Source organism: Marmota marmota, unplaced genomic scaffold (genome assembly GCF_001458135.2).
Source record: "Marmota marmota marmota unplaced genomic scaffold, marMar, whole genome shotgun sequence".
Classification (NCBI taxonomy): domain Eukaryota; kingdom Metazoa; phylum Chordata; class Mammalia; order Rodentia; family Sciuridae; genus Marmota; species Marmota marmota.
In genome coordinates this window covers 183,932-205,718 of record NW_025999990.1, presented here as the reverse complement: position 1 = coordinate 205,718, position 21,787 = coordinate 183,932, and the positions used below count along the sequence as shown (strand labels likewise).

The 21,787-nt window shown below is 37.8% G+C and overlaps 1 protein-coding gene across 3 annotated transcripts in view; it reads left to right on the top strand.

Moving 5' to 3' along the window:
• Marveld2 (MARVEL domain containing 2) overlaps positions 1 to 5,523 on the top strand; it is a 25,227-nt gene extending 19,704 nt beyond the window's left edge. For all 3 annotated transcript variants that reach the window (XM_015482268.2, XM_015482266.2, XM_015482267.2), the window contains 2 exons: positions 2,715 to 2,765; positions 3,892 to 5,523. In XM_015482268.2, the coding sequence (XP_015337754.1) occupies positions 2,715 to 2,765; positions 3,892 to 4,014 (174 nt within the window). In that variant the 3' untranslated portion in view covers positions 4,015 to 5,523. The remainder of the gene's footprint in view (positions 1 to 2,714; positions 2,766 to 3,891) is intronic.
• The last annotated feature ends 16,264 nt before the right edge of the window (positions 5,524 to 21,787 follow it).

Genomic DNA, 21,787 nt, shown 5'->3' with positions numbered 1-21,787 from the left:
AAAAAAAAAAAAAAAAAAGAGGAAAAAAAGGCCAGGAGCAGTGGCACATGCCTATAATCCCAGTGGCTCTGGAGGCTGAGACAGGAGGATATGGAGTTCAAAGCCAGCTTTAGCAAAAGTGAGGCACTGAGCAACTCAGTGAGACCTTGTCTCTAAATCAAATACAAAATAAAACTGGGGGTGTGGCTCAGTGGTCTAGCGCCCCTGAGTTCAATCCCCACTATGAAAAAAGAAAAAACTGAGGATATAGCTCAGTGGTAAGATGTTCCTGAGTTCAATCCCCAATACAAAAAAAAAAGAAAGCAGTGATACAATATATTACACTTTATGTTAACTATTATGAATAATGCTGCTGAGCACATTTGTGGTTTTTTTTAATGGAGAAAATATATTATAGTCTATTGCTTAAATTTTTTTATGGTATTAAGGATTGAACCCAGGGACATTTTACCACTGAGCTATATCCCCAGGCTCTTTTTAAATTTTGAGACAGATTCTCACTAAGTTGCTTAGGACCTTCCTAAGTTGATAAGACTGGCCTTGAACTTGTTATTCTCCTTCCTCTGCTTCCCAAGTTGCTGGAACTACAGTATATGCCATTGCATCCAGCTTTGTATGATTAAAAAATTTTTTAAATGTCAAATGCATTTATGCTTGTGAATATACACATGTGTATATACACATGTATACATATAAAATTTTCACCTGAGAACCCCAGTTAATTGGGCATCTTTGTTTTGACTATAGACTTGTAAGTATATATTTAAATTACTCATAATTATGAGCTGTCTAAACCAAATGTATACTGTAGTGACCTTTTCCCAGTTCTGAAGTGATGGAGTAGTGCTGAAACACTAGTACCATGAAGCAGGAGAAATCTAGCAAATCTAGGATCAGTTAGTACCATTTGGAAAACAAGTCAGGTTCACAAGTCTGAGAAGAGTGACCAAGTTTAAAGGCCATCAGAACGCAGGAAGAGCTGGAAATGGTGGTACAAACCTGTAGTCCCAGCTATACAGAAGGCTGAGGCAGGAGGGTCCAATTAAGCCAGGAGTTCAAGGCCAGCTTGGGCAACAGGCTAAGACCCCTTCCGTTTCATACCCAAAGAAGAGGAATGTAAGGAAGAACAAGCAGACCATAGTGGATTAGCACAGTTGGGAAGAGAAGGCTAAATGAGAGAAATGATCCTGAAAACCCTGATTGCCACTGTAGCCTTTGAGCAGAAACCCAGTGTCTCAGCATGTGTACTTTGTAGGAATGCCACAAGTTCCAGCATATAAGACTATAGTTGGGGGAATCCATGGGTTCTGGTTAGAGTGGGGCTGAGAGACTATCATACCATGATGTGCCTACATAATTAATAACAGTCATTACCCCTGATTTTCAATATGACATAGCAAGAAAGTAATAAAACTGATAGGCTCATGGATATAATCTGTGTCTTCTCTGGACCTTATCTAAAGTAGATTCATTAATTGTATCAGAAAAGTTAACTTTTCATAGACCACAGGCTGAGCTTTGTCTTGGCAACAGTCTGCAAGGCTCATTCATTTTCCCACCAGGTCCCTAGGGAAACTTGGGAGGCATTTCAAAACCCCATGGGCTTATTAAAGCACAGGTTCTCTCACATACCTGGTTGTGCACCCTTTAAAAATAAAACAATCACAAGATTTTTCTGAGACTGTAAAGTAGGAATATTGTTCCAAATAATCCCTCTGGTCCTCACCAGCTCATGAATTCAGTGTCTGTGGCAGGTTAGAGTGAGTTTTACCACTCTCGTCTCTTCCTGCATCTCCAGTACAGCTCCCCAACCCTGGAAGCTAATTTAATCCTGGCCCAGGACCTATAATGGTACATTACCACTGAGTTACCAAGTTCATTTTCACTGTTGGTAAGTAATCAAAACACAAACAATACTCATGGTCTCAGAATATAAAAGATATTGAAGAATTAAAATATTCTGGGAAAAGGATATGGGTAAGTGATACAAAATTGTCTCAAGAGAAATTTTAGGACTATAAATTATTACACTTTTTATTAGATTTGTTGTGTCTGGTAACCTCTATGCATAGTTTTACATAAAAAAATGAAAGCATTGCTCTAGTAATGCCTTTTGAGCATTTAGTGTTCCCAAAGGGGATATCCTTTGGGAAGATTCAACCCCATAACACATTTTATATTTACTACATGTATTTATAGTAAATATAAAACTTAGAATAAAGTTAGAAGGAACCTTATATTAGCTATTTTCAAAAGTTAAATAGTCTCAATCTCTTAATCGCACTACCAGTTTCTTGAAAGGGAACTTTCCAAAGAAGATGAAAATGATAATAATAGCTAATGTGATTATTCATAAGCATCATTTCAAATAAGTGAACCTTCTCACAGCCCTTTGAGCTGTTTACAATTATGATTTCTACTTTTCCAATCAGGAAACTAAGTCTTGGGATAAACAGCTTGCCCAGGGTCACACAGCTGGCAGAAGATGGCACTAGGAGTAGGGTCTGGTTTTATGCAGTCAGTACCCTTTCTGTCTTGTTCATCCCTGAATCCCAGTGCCTCTCTGGCAGATAATAAGCCCTCAAACATTTTCTCTGTGAATATTGTCATAATAATTTTAGGCAAAAATTGTTTTCTAATTTCCAGTGTGTTCTGAGATATGATTTGAGTAAATGCAAATGTTTTAACTCAAATATACAATATATTATTTTTAGGAACATGAAAGAATTTCAAGAATCCATGAAGAGTTTAAGAAAAAAAAGAATGTGAGTAAAACAGTTTTCTTCTTCAGAGTGTATTCTTACCTGGATACACTGGTGGTAATTGATAAACTAGATTATTTTTGCTAAAGTACAGTAGTCCTTCCTTATCCATGGTTTTAACCGCAGTCAACCATATTCCCAAAAAATTAAATAGAAAAATGCCAGAAATAAACAATTAGTAAGTTTTAAATTGTGCACCATTCCAAGTAGCCTGATAAAATCTCACTCTCTCTCCAGCTTGCCCTGGTTGTGAATCATCCCTTTGTCCAGCACATCCACATTGTACTCACCACCCAAGTTGCTTAGGAACTTCCCAATTATCAGATTGACTGTCAAGATACCATATAATTGTATTAAAGTAATAAGATTTCTTAATAATGACCTAGAGCACAAGAGTAGAGATGGTGGCAATTTTACTACAGCATGTTGTTATAGTTGTTCTGTTTTATAAGTTGTTGTTAGTATCTAATTTATAAATTAAACTTTATCAGAGTTTAATTTTTAATTTTTAATTTTTCTGATTGTAGATTATAGAGATAAAGATATATGGAGATTATAGATATGTATATACACACATACATAGAGAGAGGGAGTTTGCTGTATTTCATTTTTATATGTCTTAAGACGTTACTTGTTAGGTACTGTGGGTGCTGCAGAAGGTGTTTTCTTGTAATCCCAGGCCTGAATACATTCTGCCCTGTTAGTTTCACAGCTTAGGAAAGTGGGGACTGACCTGTAACTCTTTACCACCCACATGTTCTTCAAAATGATTATTTTACATCTTTTTATGTCCACCCTTTACTTAATTTAATAAATCAATTAGAAACTGGAAAGACCTTATTAATCTTTCCTATACGTATTAATTACTTTTTATTATACTTCAAATTATTGAAGCTGCCTCAGCTCTTTATACTTCCCACTTGATATTGCTATAAAATTGAAGTGGCTTTAATTAAACACAGTCTATTTTTTTTTTTTTTAAGTAAGAACTTAACTGCTGTTCTGATTAGGGAGGTTTAAAAATCTTCTGCAAGTTATTCTGTGTAGGACCATTTTCTGGGATAATGGATTTTTGTGTTTATTGCTGAGAAAGCCAAATGCTAAAATAATAGCTATGTTTCTTTTATAGGATCCTTCATTTCTGGAAAAAAAAGAACGCTGTGAATACCTCAAGAATAAACTCTCTCACATAAAGCAAAGAATTCAAGAATATGATAAAGTAATGAATTGGGATATAAATGGTTATTCTTAAACCTTATCTGAAACAACTTTTTTATAACAAATTTGCTATTTATTTACTGCTTTTTTTATGCTAGTCTCTGTGGTAGAGAAGAAAGTGCCTCTTCAATCTGATCCTCATTGGCCCAACTGGCATGCAATGTTAATCAGTTTATGTCATTAAAATATGTTGTAGAGCCAGGCATGGTAGTGCACGCCTATAATCCCAACGGCTTGTGAGGCTGAGACAAGAAAATCGCTAGTTTTCAAAGCCAGCTTCAGCAACTGTGAGACCCTAAGCAACTCAGTGGGACCCTGTCTCTAAATAAAATTCAAAATAGGGCTGGGGATGTGGCTCAGTGGTCGAGTGCCCCTGAGTTCAATCCCTGGTACCAAAAAAAAAAAAAAAAGTATTGTAACTTAGAGATCATATCTTTGTTGTATGATGAGCAAGTAGACTCTCCTCCTGGTGCTGCTTTTTCCTATACTCAGGCAGGTTCCTATATTTTTTCTAGGACAAATTTCCTAAGAGAAATTCTTAAAAGATTCTTCCTAAGGAAAAATGGATGATACCTTTTCACAGGTGTCATTTTTTCCCTTGAAAGAGAGTTGATTCCCAGATTGACATTATCAGGCTCTGTGATTTGGGGCAAGTTGCTTGACCTCTCTGTACTTGTTTCCTCTTCTGTAAAATGAGACTAAAATAGTACCTACCTCATAGATTGGTAATGAGGATTAAATGTATTCACAGTTGTAAAGGGTTTAGAAGGAGCCTCTTGACAATAAGCACTACATTAGGGTTGTGAACTCTGTAGGAGTGTTTGTGAAGTGAATAAACTTCATAGACTGAGTCTCAAGAAGAGGTCCATGGTGAGCAAACCCAGCCAACTGACTAAAGGCCACATGTCTCATGGTTTTCTTTTTGTCCTGTTAACCCTTATCCACACATGAACTTAGGCAGATGCTTCTCCATGGTTCTGTGGCCCATCGGGGTCCACCACAGCCTCCCTGTCTTCAATCAATGTCACTCTGCACGACTCCATGTCCCCACAGCCCAGCCTTTCCTGTACACGTGGAGCAGCAGGACTCTGTGAATGTTGTTCCCCTTACATCCCCTTAGACATCCATCCGAATGTCCCCTGATATTATATTGCTTGTTCTAGTGTTTATTGTTAATGTTTCATTCCTTAGTTCCCAGAATGCTTAGGCTGTGCTGTTTCTGAAGAGGTAACACCTAGGGAAGTGTAAGACCAGGAGAGCCTCTGACTAGAGCAACCTCGCCTTCTGTGTCATGTTCTGGGGCCTCACATTAGCATTCTACTTTAAGAAGAGTTTCAGTGCTTTTATTTTAAAAAAGTAAAATATTACCATTTTGGTATACTGTAAATGATTAGATTAATATTGAAACTAAATGTTAAGGAAATTCGACTTTGTGAAACTTTATTTTACAATTGTGTTAATCTTCGAAATAAATGCTATAACACTAATTTTTAAAATTTTTTACATTAATAACTAGGTATATTAAAATTTCAATTACCTGTTATATTTTTGTGTTCTTTATTTTGTATTTGTTCTTTTTTGAAATAAGTGACAGTAGAGTATACTTTAACATGTAACATACATGGAGTATAACTTTGCATTGTTGTGGTCATACATAATGTGGGGTTACCTTGGTCGTGTATTCATACATGAACATAGGAAAATTATGTCTGATTCATTCTACTGTCTATCCTAGTCTCATCCTCCCTCCCTTCCCTTCATTCCCCTTTGTGTAATTCCATGAACTTCTATTCTTCCCTCTATCACCCCTTACTGTGCGGTAGCGGCCGCATAACAGAGAAAATATTCAGCCTTTGGTTTTTTGGGATTGGCTTATTTCACTAAGCATGATATTCTCCATTTCCGTCCATTTACCAGCAAATGCCATAATTTTATTCTTCTTTGTGGCTGAAAAGTATTTCATTGTGTATATATACCACATTTTCTTTATCCATTCATCTGTTTAAGGGTACCTAGGTTGGTTCCATAGCTTAGCTATTGTGAATTGAGCTGCTACAAACAATGATGTGGCTGTGTCATTATAGTATGCTGATGTTAAGTCTTGGGTATACAGTGAGTAGTGAGATAACTGGGTCAAATGTTGTTCCATTCTAAGTTTTTTGAGAAGTCTCCACACTCTGTGTGGTTTTATTGTTTGCTTTACTTGAATCCCTGATTTCACTGTACACGTTCTTAAAAATATTTTCACCAATCAGAAAAAAAGAAACAAACCGGAAAATCATTGAAAACTCACAGGCTATGACATTCGGGTGATTGGCCTTTTCCCCATGCCCCAATATTTACAAAATTCAAAGTCAAGGCCACTGTATTGGTTTCCTAGGGTGGACTTAACAAAGTACCACAAACTAAGTGGCTTAAAACAACAGAAGTTTGTTGTCTCAGTTCTGCAGGCCAGAAGTCTGAGTGAGGTCAAGGTGTACACAAAGCTATGCTCCCCCTAAAACCTGCAAGGTAATCCTTCCATGCCCTTTCTTGCCTCTGGCAGTCTTTAACATTACTTGGCTGGTAGATGCATCTCTCCAATTCTCCAATCTCATGTGGTCTTCTCCCAGTGTCTTTATAGCTGTCATTTTATAAGAACATCAGTTATATTGGATTAGAGGCCTTATCTTAACTGATTGCATCTACAAGGGTTTATATTTCCAAATAAAGTCACACTCTGAAGTAATAGAGACTTCGGCATACCTTTTTTTGAGGGGACACAGTTGAACCCATAATAGCCACTTTTGATAAGTTGTGGGATTCAGAAGAAAAAAATACTTCCCTGTCATTTTTTTCCCCTTCTATCCAATTCTATCATGCATTTTAAATGGAAACAATATGAGGCTATATCAGTGTATCTAAAACTTGAAAATAGTATTCTTCACTCACCCAGTTATGGTTCATATATTTCATTGTGCCAGATGTTGTTTAAGTGATTTTTATTTTGTTTTGTGGTGTTGGTGATCAAAGCCAGGGCCTTGCACACTCTGGGCAAGCACTACCACTGAGCCACACCCCAGCCCCAGATGCTGTTTTAGCATTGAAAATGTAGTAATTAACAAAACAGAGCTCTTAGGGCTGGGGTTGTGGCTCATGGTAGTGCTAGCCTAGCATGTGTGAGGCCCTGGGTTCAATCTTTAGCACCACATATAAACAAATAAAATAGAGGTCTATTGACAACCAAAAAAATATTAAAAGAAAAAAAAATAGAGGAAAACAAAAAAAGAGATCTTAGCCAGGTGAGATGGCACATGCCTGTAATCCCAGCAGCTTGGGAGGCTGAGGCAGGAGGATTGAGAGTTCAAAGCCAGCCTCAGCAAAAGCAAGGTGCTAAACAACTCAGTGAAACCCTGTCTCTGTTTCAAATATAAAATAGGGCTGGAGATGTGGCTCAGTGGTTGAGTGTCCCTGAGTTCAATCCCCAGTACCAAAAACAAAAAAACAGATCTTAAGGGTTGATAATGAAGTGAGTATTGTTGTTACGTGCATTTCTAGAAAGTTTGTGTAGCGATCCTAATGTTGAGATGCACCAAAGTTCAAAAGATACATAACATAGACCTGTGTGCAGTAGCAAGCACCTATAATCCCAGCTACCTGAGAAGTTGAGGTAGGAGGATTGCTTGAACCCAGGAGTTCCAGGCTAACCTGGGCAACGTAGCAAAATGCTGTCTCAAAAATGTTTATACTATCATTGGGCTGGGGGATATAGAGAGTTTACCTAGCATGCATAAGACCTGGATTTGATCCCCAGCACTGGAAAGAAAAAAAAATTGTACAAAAAGTTTTTTAAATAAAATCTAATGACTCTAAAAACTTGGAAAATAGAAAATAAAGATGTCTACCACTATGAATTCCACTCCCTGGTAATTTCCATACATATAATCATTTTTAAATTCTCTATTTATTGCTATCAGCTAGGTATGATGGTACATGCTGGCAGTCTCAGCTACTTGATAGGCTGAGGCAAGAGGATTGCAAGTTCTATGCTAACCTCAGTCACTTAACAAGACCCTGTCTCAAAAAAGAAAATAAATTTGGGATGTAACTCAGAGTACCACTGGGTTCAATCTCCAGTACCACCAAAAAAAAAAAATTATATATATATATATATACACACACACACACACATACACACACATATATATGTAAATAACAAATTCTAAAATATGACAATATTTTGTCTAAACAAAAACCAGATGAGTGCATTCGACACAGTTCCTTTTTTGTAAAGCTTCAAAGCAGACAAAATTAAAGTGATTTGTCAGAATAGAGGCTACTTTAGGAGAGTAAGACTAAACTGGGAAGGGACATGAGGTTTGAAAATGTTTTGTGTGCAGCTCTAGATGGTAGTATCACCAATAATAGTCCATTTTGTATTTCTATAACAAAATACCTGAGGCTGGAACTTTATAAGTAAAGTGGTTTATTTAGCTCAAGGTTCTGGTGGCTGGAAAGTTCATCAGCATGGTACTGGGATCCTGATGAGACGCCCTCTGGCAGCCTCCCATCATAGTAGAGAAGTAGAAAGTGAGACCCATGTGAAAAGAGACTTAGCACATGGGGTGAACTCTTTTTATAGCAAGCTACTCTTACAAGAACTAAATCACTTGTGGAGATTAGCATTAATCCTTTCCAAGAGCAAAGCCCCATAACCCAACCACCTTGCTGTAGGCCCCACCTCTTAAAGGTTCTACCACCTCAACACTGCCACACTGAGTACACAAATTTTGCAGGGAAAACCCACACCAAACCATAGCCGTGAGTGTATTTATTCATTTATTTATTTATTTAGTGGTGCTGGGGATCAAACTGAAAGTATACATATTTAAATAGTTATTGAACGCTCGCTACCCTTGAGATGTGTACACTTTAGGTGTTTTACATATGTCTGTCATGTCTATTATATATTACTAAAAAAGTTATTTAAAAATCTAATCAGTGAGAATAAAATTTCTCTGAGATGAGTATTGGCTGGGAAGGGACATAAAGGAGATTTCTGGGTGTTGTACCTTGATTTGGTTGGTTAAACATGCATACATACATACGTTAAAAATCATAAAATGCTTAAAATGAGTGCCTTTACTATACACATATTATGCTTCGATTTTAACAATTATATCTTTTGAAGAAAAGTATGTTGCCAGTTTTAAAAACTTTAAGTAAATTTAGAAGCATAATCCTTTCGTAAATTGGGAACTGCCTATAGTGTGTAGTGATCTTTGTAGAACAGTGACACAGTTATAGCAGGGGCAAAACAATCTTGCTCCTGTTGGTTTCTTGAGTTATGTTTGAAACTCAAGCCTGTGTGTGACCTTGAACCAAACCCCACAACCGGGATGGGAGATGATAACCATTCTTTTCCTCTTTTCCTCTGTCAGCAATTCTAAAACAGAAAGCCTGCAGATAAATGGACCTGTTTAAACACTTTTATTCTAACATTGCATTCATCCCTATGAATTCTCCCTGCGTACAGAGCATGAGGCTGAAGAATGGATGACAAGTGAGGAAAATGCTCTTTGTTGGCAATGTGGGAGAAATAGCAGCTCTTCCCTATTTAAAACCTGTTTGTGGGTTGGGGGTGTAACTCAGTGGTAGAGCATTTGCCTAGCATGTTCAAGCCCCTGGATTCAATCCCCAGTTCCACAAAAAACAGCCAAACAAAAGAAACTGGTGTGGGGTTGGATCTACTGTTTTTCCTGAAGTTCATTTCTAGACTTTGGAATTGCCTCCCAGTGAAAAGTCTGTAAATTATAATAGCCATGCCAGGGGAGCCCCACCCAACTAAATAAAACATTCATTAAAAAAGAAACAAAGAACCTCTTGGTTTCCTCTATGCCAGAACCTCTGCATATCTTTCACTCTCCCCAACTTCCAACTTGTGACAAGCTTTTACTTCTTAAGTAGCTCTCACAACTCTTGTCCCCATGATACCTTCCAATCATTTATTCAACAAATTCATGAATCACCTACTTACTTAAATATCCCCACGGGCTCACATATTAAAGGTTGTGGCACTATTGGGAGGTGGTTGAACTTCTGAGAAGTAGAATCTCATAGGAAGAAGTTAGATCATTGGGGAGGTACCCTTCAAGAGGATATTGGAACCCCAGCCCCTTTCTTTCTTTCTGTTTTCCAACTGCCATGAGGTTAGCAGATCTGCTCCACCATGCATTCTGCCCCATGACATTCTGCCTCACATCAGTCCACAGAACAACAGAGTCAAGAGATCATGGACTAAAACCTCTGAAATTATGAGCCAAATAAATCTTTTCTCTGTTTAAGTTGATTATCAGGTATTTTGTCACAGCAATGAAAAGTTAACACATCTACCTTATGTCGGGTACTATGTTTGCTACTGGGTTTACAGCAGCAAAACAAACATAGTGGANAAAAAAAAAAAAAAAAAAAAAAAAAAAAAAAAAAAAAAAACCAACTTCTTTGTGACCAGTAAACCTGCCAGTGTTGTTAATATTCAAGGGTACTCTGGGGATTGTTATTGCCGGAGGGCAAACCCAAATTAAACCATGGGAAAAAGCTATTCAGAACCACCACCCCATGTATTTGGAAGGTGCCTGCCAAGTGACTCAGCCACCCAGATGCAACAGGGTGGTAGAAATGGTCATTGCTATTCACATAAATAAGAAAACACTCTGCTGCTGTTACTTAATTGCTAGTGATATCCAGGATTTTATTAGAAACCCTCAGGATTAAGGGTTTGAAAGTAGAGAACATGAAGAGATTACACATTACAAGAATGTTTGTAATCATTGATGTCGACATGGTGTATGTCCAGGAGTAATTCATGAGTCATTTTTGGAGTGTCTTTGTTTCCCTGCAGTTTATTTCTTGATTTTTATCTCTTCTTATGGTGAGAACTGAGGATCAAAGTGCCAAAATTCCTATCTTAGTGATGTTCCCACCAGCAACGTATAAGCATTCCAATTTCTCCACATCCTGGCCAGTATTTCTTTTTTCCTCTCTCCATCCTTCCCTCTATTTATCTCCTTTATAATAATAGCCATCCTAATAGATATTATTTGGTATCTCATTATGGTTTTGATTTGTATTTTTCTAATGATCAGAGATGTTGAGAATCTTTTCCTGTGTTTACTGGCTGTGTATCCATCTTCTCTGAAGAAATATTTATTCAAGTCCATTGAGCTGGATTGTTTGGTGGTTTTGTTTTATTTTGTTTTTAGTTGTAGATGGACACAATACCTTTACTTTATTTATTTATTTATAGTTGTAGATGGACAGGGTACATTTATTTATTTATTTCTATGTGGTACTAAGGATCAAACCCAGTGCCTCACATGTGCCAGTCTGGTGTTCTACCACTGAGCTACAACCCCAGCCCTATTTATTTATTTTTATGTGGTTCTAAGGATTGAACCCAGTGCCTCATATGTGCTAGACAAGTGCTCTATCACTGAGCTACAACCCCAGCCCCATTTGATGTAGTTTTGAACTTAGTTAAATTCATCTGTAACAATGGGGGAGAAAGGCTTTACCTCTTGTTGCTCCACAAAAAATTTGGGAGTCAGGTTGGCATGAAAATTAGGTTTATTCAAAGCCAACTTTGAAGAATACAGAAGAGACCTGTCTCTTCAAGTCTCCATCTTGTTGGGGGTGAGAAACAGGGGCGTTGAGGGTGGGCACAGGAGGATCAGGGAATGCAAAAAGCTTTCATAAGAGAAGAGGAGGCCCAGTAGGACAATAAGATAGAAAATATACCTATGAAGATTTAGTGAGCCAGAGAACACATTAGTCTCAGCTTCCTTGGCATCTGTCCTCAGCAGGAAGAAGTACAGGATGCAGAAAAGCAGTTATCCAGAAGTTGCTTTTCATTTCAAAGGGGGTCTGTTTCACATCTGTTTGGGATTTGATGCTGGAATTTACTTAGGTCAACAGATGTTATGGCTGGACTGCCGGTTGGACTGGCCAGATTAGTTAAGGACAGTTATTTTAGGTTATTTTAACAACAAAAAAAAAAAAAAAAAAAAAAAAAGAAAGAAAGAAAAAGAAAGAAAAGAAGAAAAGAAAAAAGAGCCCAGTGTGCTGGCACATGCTTGTAGTACCAGCTACTCATTAGGCTGAGGCAGGAGGATCCCTGGATACCAGGGATGGGCAATACCAGCCTGGGCAACATACCAAAATCATGTCTCAAAAATAAATTAATGCTGACTCATAATGGCAATGTGGGGGAGCATGGGAGGAATGGAAGAACTTTAGAGCAAAGGAGAGGGAGGGGAAGGAAGGGGGAAGGGGATAAGAATGATAGTGGAATGAGTTAGACACCATTACCCTAAGAACATGTATAAAGACACGAATGGTGTGAAAATATTTTGCATATAATCAGTAACTTAAAAAATTGTGCTCTATGGGGCTGGGAATGTGGCTCAAGCGTAGCGTGCTCACCTGGCATGCATGCGGCCCGGGTTCGATCCTCAGCACCACATACAAACAAAGATGTTGTGTCCACCGAAAACTAAAAAATAAATATTAAAAAAAAAAATTCTCTCTCTCTCTCTCTCTCTCTCTCTAAAAAAAAAATTGTGCTCTATATGTGTAACATGAAATGAATTACATTCTGCCATCATGTATAACAAATTAGAATAAATAAATAATTTAATTTTTAAAATAAAATTAATAAATAAATTTTAAAAAACACAAAGGCATAAAAATCAAGCAACAAAAGTCAAGTCTTCTTTCAGGGCTGTTTTCTGAGTACCAGGCAACTACTCCTGCTGCTGGCCACCCTTCTGCAAGTCCAGGGTGGGAAAAGGAAGGGACTAGCTCCACAGACGGTTTTGGCTGTCTGGATGGGGAGCAGGGTGCGGAGTGTTCTGGTGAGTGATTCGGAGACCTACCAGGTCAAAAGATTCCAAAGAACATGAAATATAGAATATGTACTCAGTGAAAATATTCCCAGACATGGGGATGAAATGAGTACATTTAGAGAGTAGGTTCAGAGACATGGAGAGAACGGGAATTTAGATATCAATATTGAATGAGAAAAATACAAAAGACAGTTTTCAGAAATAAACATATGAGGTCGGGGTATTAAAATGAAAACAATTCAATTATGTTTTTCATCACCACAGCTGGTTTCAGAAACACTATTTTATGGGAATATTGCACCTGGCAGAGTTGTTTTAAGAGGCAGTCCAAATATTTACTTTCATGCTTTTGACCTTTGCTTTCTTCGTGGTCTAGTTTAACTGAGCCTCTTAGAAGACAAGAAACAAGCTTAGGAATTTTGAGATAGTTACATAAATATACAAATAACTGAAACGCCCTGATAACAAAAATTGAAATTTTCAAAATAGCAACACAGACTGATTATATCTAATTTTTAAGATGATTTTTAAATCTGGGGCCTGGGGGTATAGCTCAGTGGTAGAGCACATGCTTAGCATATGTGAAGCCCTGGGTTTATTCCCTAGCATCACAATAAAGGAAAGGGTTTTTATGTAACTATTTCATTATAATTATTCAACATATAGCTATCCCAAATAAGAGGATTGAAAGCTTTGTTTAAAATTCTACCCAAACCAGTTAATAAACCCTTTAAATAATAGAAATAAATAAATAACTTTTAAATTTCTGGGTTTTATAAATCTATAAAACAACTTCTTCAAAACAGACCTAAATCATCATAGATCTTAAAAATCATATACATATATACATATATGCATATATATGTATATGATTTTTACCTAATTCAATTTAATAGAGAGAAGTGGGTTTTTGTTTGTTTCCTTATCCAAAATTGGAAGAGGACAAAGGGTAAATATTATCTTATTCAATTTTTGCCTGCAGAAGCTGAGATTTAGAAAAAGGTTTATAAATGTGTTTTTGTTTCCACTTAAAAAACCCAAACTTTCTTATTTTGCCTACCTTTAAAGCCTAATTCTTCTTTTCCAAGGGGCTGAGCTCGTGCAAATTGGAGGGTATGGCCCACTGGTTCAAAGGGTGTTGTTGGAAGGGGCGATACTTCCTTTCTTTACATGTTGTAAAAACTGTGGACAGCTAAGTCCAGTCCCCAAGGACAGGGGAGGATGTGGCGTCACTACTCTTAGTAGCTTTGGGATAAGACCAAAGAAATTGGAAATGCTAGATTAAGTTTATTATTATTTTTAATCCTGGAGGTGGAGAGGGAAAGAGCCTGTGGCTCTGATTTGCAACTCTGGATTTCTAAAGGCATGAGACCTGCCACCCAGCAGCATTCCCTACCTTCCTCATAAAAATCTTGGTTTTACTGTCCACTGGTATATAGCAACCAACTCTGCCATTCCTCTTCTTGGCCCACTCTGAGAGACCCTTTCTAGGAGTGACTATCGTAGTGCTAGTCAATACCTAAAAAAGGAGGGTGCAGAGGTCTCAGAGAAACTCCATGTTCCCTTAAGTTAAAAGTTGAGGTAGTAACCAGGTATTTCACATGTGTCTGTAATCCCAGCTACCTCAGAGGCTGAGGCAGAAGGATTGCAAGTTCAAAGCCAGCCTCAGCATCATGGGGATCATGAGGATACCCATTTCTTTTTAAGATTTTTTTACTTTTCTCTATTCAGGGGATTGAACCCAGCGGTACTCTATAATTGAACTACATTTTCAGGCCTCTTATTTTTTTTTTTTTTTTTTTTTTTGTTGTTGTTGTTTTGAGACAGGGTTTCTCTAAGCCTGGAATTTGTGATCCTTCTGTATCAGCCTCCACGGTAACTGGGGTTATAGGTGTGTGCCATGCCCAGCAAGAACCCATCTCTTAAAAAAAAAACAAAAAACAGCCAAACAAAAGAAACTGGTGTGGGGTTGGATCTACTGTTTTTCCTGAAGTTCATTTCTAGACTTTGGAATTGCCTCCCAGTGAAAAGTCTGTAAATTATAATAGCCATGCCAGGGGAGCCCCACCCAACTAAATAAAACATTCATTAAAAAAGAAACAAAGAACCTCTTGGTTTCCTCTATGCCAGAACCTCTGCATATCTTTCACTCTCCCCAACTTCCAACTTGTGACAAGCTTTTACTTCTTAAGTAGCTCTCACAACTCTTGTCCCCATGATACCTTCCAATCATTTATTCAACAAATTCATGAATCACCTACTTACTTAAATATCCCCACGGGCTCACATATTAAAGGTTGTGGCACTATTGGGAGGTGGTTGAACTTCTGAGAAGTAGAATCTCATAGGAAGAAGTTAGATCATTGGGGAGGTACCCTTCAAGAGGATATTGGAACCCCAGCCCCTTTCTTTCTTTCTGTTTTCCAACTGCCATGAGGTTAGCAGATCTGCTCCACCATGCATTCTGCCCCATGACATTCTGCCTCACATCAGTCCACAGAACAACAGAGTCAAGAGATCATGGACTAAAACCTCTGAAATTATGAGCCAAATAAATCTTTTCTCTGTTTAAGTTGATTATCAGGTATTTTGTCACAGCAATGAAAAGTTAACACATCTACCTTATGTCGGGTACTATGTTTGCTACTGGGTTTACAGCAGCAAAACAAACATAGTGGAAAACCCAGTGGTGTTTGCAGTCTGAGTTATGCCTCCCAATCAAACCAAACTAAGCCAAGTAGGCTAATCTCTCCTGCAGCATCCCTTGCCTACTTGCTTGCAGTATATACACTTCTTCCCATTTTATAGCTAAAGACACTGAGGGCTGGAATAATTATGTAACGTTCTCAAGGTCACAGAGTTAATGATGGGGTAGAAATTTATTTATCATTCAAAAAGTATTGTCTACCACATGTCAGGCAAGGGATACAATGGTGAACAGAAAAGACACAGTCCCTGCTATCCTGCAGCCTATATTCTAGTAAAAGAGACTAATAACACATAAGGAAGACATCAGATAGTAATTGTGATGGCACAGAGAATAGTTGGATGGCTACTTAAAATTGGGTGATCAAAGCTGTGCACAATGGTCCACACTTGTAATCCCAGCAACTCACGAGGCTGAGGCAGGAGGATTGCAAGTTCAAGACCAACCTAGGCAATTTAGTGAGACTCTTGTCTCAAAATTAAATTTTGAAAAGGGCTGGGGATATAACTCAGTGATATAACTCAAGTGAGAGGCCCTGGGCTCAATCCCCAGTACCACACAAAAATAAAAATAGAAATAAAAATTTTCAAAAACTGATGATCAGGGAAGGCCCCCTTTAAGTTTCTGGAGCCTCTGTAAATTCACCTTATTTTTGTTTTTGTTTTGAGTCTAGGGATTGCAAATATGTTAAGTGGCCAAGCTCTACCACTGAGCTCTGTCCCTAGCCCCAGTATCTTGAACTCTCTACCTCTGTCCATCTTTCCAGAGTGACTAAGACAAAACCCTTTAGGAGTGTCAGACTAGTCTTCAGGAAAACAGGGAAGAGAGGATGATAGGTGTATTAGTTTCCTAGGGCTGTATGAACAAAGTACATACCACAAACTGGGTGGCCGAAAACAACAGAAATCTATTGTCTTACAGTTTTAGAAACTAGAAATCCAAGGTCAAGGTGTCAGCAGGTCCACACTCCCTCAGAAACCTTTCCTTGGCCCCTCCTATTTGTGGTTTGTAGAAATCTGCAGCATTCCTTGGCTTGCAATGGAAGCACAACCATCTCTGCCTCTGTGTTTCTTCTCCCCTTCTTTAACAACCCCAATCATGTGGGATTAATAAACCAACCTACTCCAATATGACTTCATTTTAAAGTAACTAAGCATATCTAAAATTGCATTATTTCCAAATAGGCCACATTCCAAGGTACCGATTTCAACTTTTATTTTGGGAGTACACAATGCAACTCCTAACATGGGGCATAGATTGTCCTCACTATTCAACCATCTTTGGTGTTTGAAGCAGAGAACTCCTACCTTCCAGTGGGTGAGAGTATCCAATAAGGGGGAGGATGGTAGGTAGAGGTCTAGGAGGTACTACTAGGAGGAGAACTCAAATCTGGCAAAGGAGTAGATCAGGATCTAACCTCAGGCAAGTCCTTGAGTTCCTAGACTGGGTTAGAAAGGTTCTATAGGTGGCTTTACCTAGCCATCTGTTACCTGGGGGAAAAAATGTGGAGATACCCAAGATTTGAGAGGAATAACTCACGGTAACACTCTCAACTCTTTATAGGCTCACTTATAAATTTAACACTATCCCTATGAAAATATTAATCTCGATAAATTGAAAAAAAAATAAGCAAACAAGAATAACCACCAAAAATTCTGTATAATGGGGATATTTAGATCTAGGAGAAATTAAATTATAATAAAGTTGGTAGAGCACATGAGTGAGGTCCATTCAATACTCAGCACCAAAAAATAAAAATAAATAACCCAGGCATTATGGGAGGCTGAAGCAAGAGGGTCAGAAAATCAAATCCAGCTTGGGTAACTTAGTGAGACCCTTTTTTAAAATTAAAAATTAGGCCAGGAGCAATGGTACATGACTGTAATCCTAGTGGTTCGGGAGTCTGAGGCAGGAGGATAGCAAGTTCAAAGCCAGTCTCAGCAAGGCCCTGTCTCAAAAGAAAAAATAAAAAGGGCTGGGGGATATGGCTCAGTGGTCAAGGGCTTGCCTAGATGTGTGAGACTCTTGGTTTGATCCTTAGTATAAGAGAAAAAAAAAAAAAAAAGGAAGAGAGATAGCCTAAACAGCATGGTATTGGCTCTGATAAGGGATACCCAGGATGCATATCACAATATAGCAGAGGATCTCATGGTGTGACCATGTACGGAAGAGTATGAAACAGGAAGCCCAAGAGATTCAGGGTCCAGGTTTGCTCTGCTTTGCTTTTTTCTTTTTTTTTTCTTCTTCCTTTTCTTTTGTTTGTTTTTTTTAAACAATCTGCTCTAGCAATAACTTACCAGCACCCTGTGAGAACCATATTAATTCCTTCCAAGAACAGCACTCCTTTGAGCTAAATACCTTGCACTAGGCCCTACCTCTAAAGGTCCACCACTCAACACTACCATAGTGGGGACCAGTTTTCTATCATGTGAACCTTTGGGGGACACACTCATACCATATCCAAATCATAACACTCACCAACACTTATTACACTTGTATTTTCTATTTCTCCATTTGTTGCTTTAATAATAGCCATCCAAATAAGTGTGAAATATTACCTCATAGTGGCTTTGAATTACATTCCCTTAATGATTAAATATCATTAGATGTTAAATATCTCTTTATGAACGTATAGCCAGTTTGTTTATTTTCTTTGAAGAAATGTCTGTTCAAGTCTTTTGCCTATTTTGAATTGGCTTTTTTTTTTTTTTTTTGTTGAACTGCAATTCTTTTCTTCTCATATTCTGTGTATTGTTGCCTTTTTGTTGGTAGTGTCCTTGTATGCACAAAATTTTTTAACTTTGATGAAGTCCAATTACCTTTTTTTTTTCTTTTGTTGACTGAGCTTTGATGTCATATCCAAGAAATCCAAATCCCAAGTCATGAAACTTTCCCATGTTTTATATAGTTTTGGCTGTCACATTTAGGGCGTGGTCCATTTTGAGTTAATTTTTATATGTGTTAGTAGGGATTCTTGAGATAAACAGAACCAATAGGATAGATAAGAGATAGAGATAAATTGACATATATAATAGATATTAGACTTATATATCTATATATCTAATATATGTATAATATAAAATAGACATATAATAGATATATATGTGCATATATATTTATTATACATTTATATATATATATTTATTATTATGGGAATTGGTTAATGTAATTCTGAAGACCAAGGAGTCCCAAACTACAAGATCTATGAGTTGAAGGACCAGGGAAGCCAGTGGTATAATTCGGTCTGAATCTGAAGGCCAGAGAATCTGGAGCTCTGATGTATGAGTGCAGGAGAAGAAGAATGTCCCAGATAAGAGGACAAGTTTGACCAGGTACAGTGGCACACGCCTGTAATCCCAGCAGTCCAGCAGTTCCTGAGGGCTGATGGGGGAGGACTGCAAGTTCGAGTCTAGCCTTAGCAACTTAGCAAAGCCCTAAGGAACTTAGTGAGACTGTGTCTCAAAATAAGAGATTAAAAAGGACTGGGGATGTCACTCAGTAGTTAAGTACCCTGGGGTTCAATACCCAGTCCAACAACAACAACAAAACTTGAGTTTGCCCTTCCTCTTCCTTTTTGTCCTATGTTCTATTCAGGCTCTTCAACAGGATGGATGATACCCATCCACGTTGGTGAGGGCAGATCTGCTCAGATTTACTCAGTTTACTGATTCAAATGCTAATCTCTTTTGGAACACCCTCACAGGCGTACCCAGAAAGATTGCTTTACCAGCTCTCTGCATATCCCAATCAAGCTGACACATTAGCCATCCCATGGCATAAGGTAAGAGCCCACTTCATTTTCTTGCATGTGTATCCCCAGTTTTCATAATATCATTTGTTGAAAAGATTATCCTTTTTCCATTGAATAGTCTTGGTATTTTTGTGGAAAATAGCACCTTCTTTTTCATATATTTTTAGTCATAGATGGACACAATATCTTTATTTTATTTATTTATTTAAAAATTTAATAATATATTTGTTTTATTTATTTTTATGTGGTGCTGAGGATCAAATGCAGTGCCTCACACATACTAGGCAAGCCCTCTACCACTGAGCTTCAACCCCAGCCTGCAACACATTTTTTTTTTAAGGGGGGGGGGGAGAGAGAGAGAGAGAAAGAAAGAATTTTAACATTTATTTTTTTAGTTCTTGGCAGACCCAACATCTTTGTTTGTATGTGGTGCTGAGGATCAAACCTGGCCGCACGCATGCCAGGCGAGCGTGCTACCGCTTGAGCCACATCCCCAGCCCCTGCAATACATTTTTAATAAAGCAATAAATATGTTGTCAATACCATATCATAATACAATACCACAATGTAAACCAGGGATATAATTTATGCACTTTTTCTCAGAAACAAATTGAGGTAGATATGTTACTGGATACATAATATATAATCACTTGGGGTTTTTTGTTTGTTTTTGTTACTGGGTATTGAACCCAGGGGTGTTCTACCACTGAGTTACATCCCTAGACCCTTTAATTTTTTATTTTGGACAGAGTTTCAGTATGTTGCCCAGGCTGATCTCAAAATTGCAATTCTGGGCTGGGGATGTGGCTCAAGCGGTAGCGCGATCGCCTGGCATGCCTGCGGCCCAGGTTCGGTCCTCAGCACCACATACAAAAAAAAACCAAAGATGTTGTGTCCGCCGAAAACTAAAACAAAAAACAAAACAAAACAAAAAACTAAAATTCTCTCTCTCTCTCTCTTAAAAAAAAAAAAAATGCAATTCTCCTGCCTCAGCCTCCCAAAGAGCTGGAATTACAGATGTGGGCCAATGTGCCCAGCAATCACTTGGTATTTACTTAATAAGAAAAGAATATGAGATTGCCCACATGGTTCTATATTGTAAAAATGCCTTATAAATTTTAAAATAACTTAGTATGTTTCATTACATATACTTGGATTCCATGTTAAAAATGATATAAAGAGCAGAAATTCATGGGATGCACATAATCAATGAAATGTCATAATGTAAACATAGTTTTAGGTAATTATATAGACACTTAATGTATCAATAATATTAAACCAATGAGCTGGGGATGTAGCTCAGGCATATAGCAATGCCTAGTATGTATGTGAGGCCTTGCACTCAATTCTCAACGCAGCAGAAGAAAAAAAATAAATCAAGCCATACACATTTTAAAGTCTGTTTCTTTGACAATGCAAAGAATAATAATGCAAATAAGCATCTTAAAACTCTTACAACAGCTTAAAGGAAATACCAAATTGGTAATAGGGAAGTTAAACTAATAATAATTGACATTTATAAAGGAAAGACTAAACCAACCTAATCCCTAAAGACCAACCTGAATCAACATTGATAATGCACCAAAGTCTTCTAGCTGGAAAATTGAGGAATTCCAACTATCTGAGTGTTTGCACAGGAGTAGTTTTGAAATGTTCCTAGAAACTCAACTTTGCAGAACAATCTTGTATCAATTCCTGTGTAAATTTGAGTGAAGGCCTAATACTCTAATTTTTGAATCACAAAAACATGTTATGCTTAATAACTCCTGTAGAAAGTTATTAACTGTCCTTTGTCTTATATAGAAATTTATTCCTGAACAATGAAAAGGAAAAAGAACCCCTGCATTTGTCTATAGGAATCAAGGAAAGGCCTGCCCATTTGGGATTCATGGGTCTCCCCTTGGGAGGTGAACTGGGAGAATATAAAGGTAACCCTGCAAAGGATGAAGGAGCCCAGCTCTGAGATTCTGACACTTGGGTATCTGATGTGGGCAGGGGGATTAGAAATAGAAGAGAGAAGAGGAGAGCTGACTCCAGAGATCCTTCCAGAAAGATGAAAGTGGCCTACATTTTCTCAGTAAAAGCCGAGCTGTTTTCAGCCAAGCATGAAAGAATGTGAGAGCTAAGACAGCTTGAGATTTATGAAGTGCTCTTTAGAATTCAAAGAAGTTTGAGGAATAGTTTCAGCCCTTCAGGAATTTTCCACAGCATTGGGGATAGGGATCTACTTATATTTAAATAACAATTCAAGGGATACTATCCTTTCACATTTATATAGTCATCTCTCAGGATTGACAGCCCTTACAATGCCCTGAGTTCTGGGGATGGAGAGTTTGGAGAGGGTAAGATAAGTGCAGTGGTCAGATTATTTAGCTCAGTTGGTAAAGTGCTTGCTTCGAATGCACAAGGCCATGGGTTCAATCCCTAGCAGCACCAAAAAAAAAAAAAAAAAAAAAATGTAGCCCGT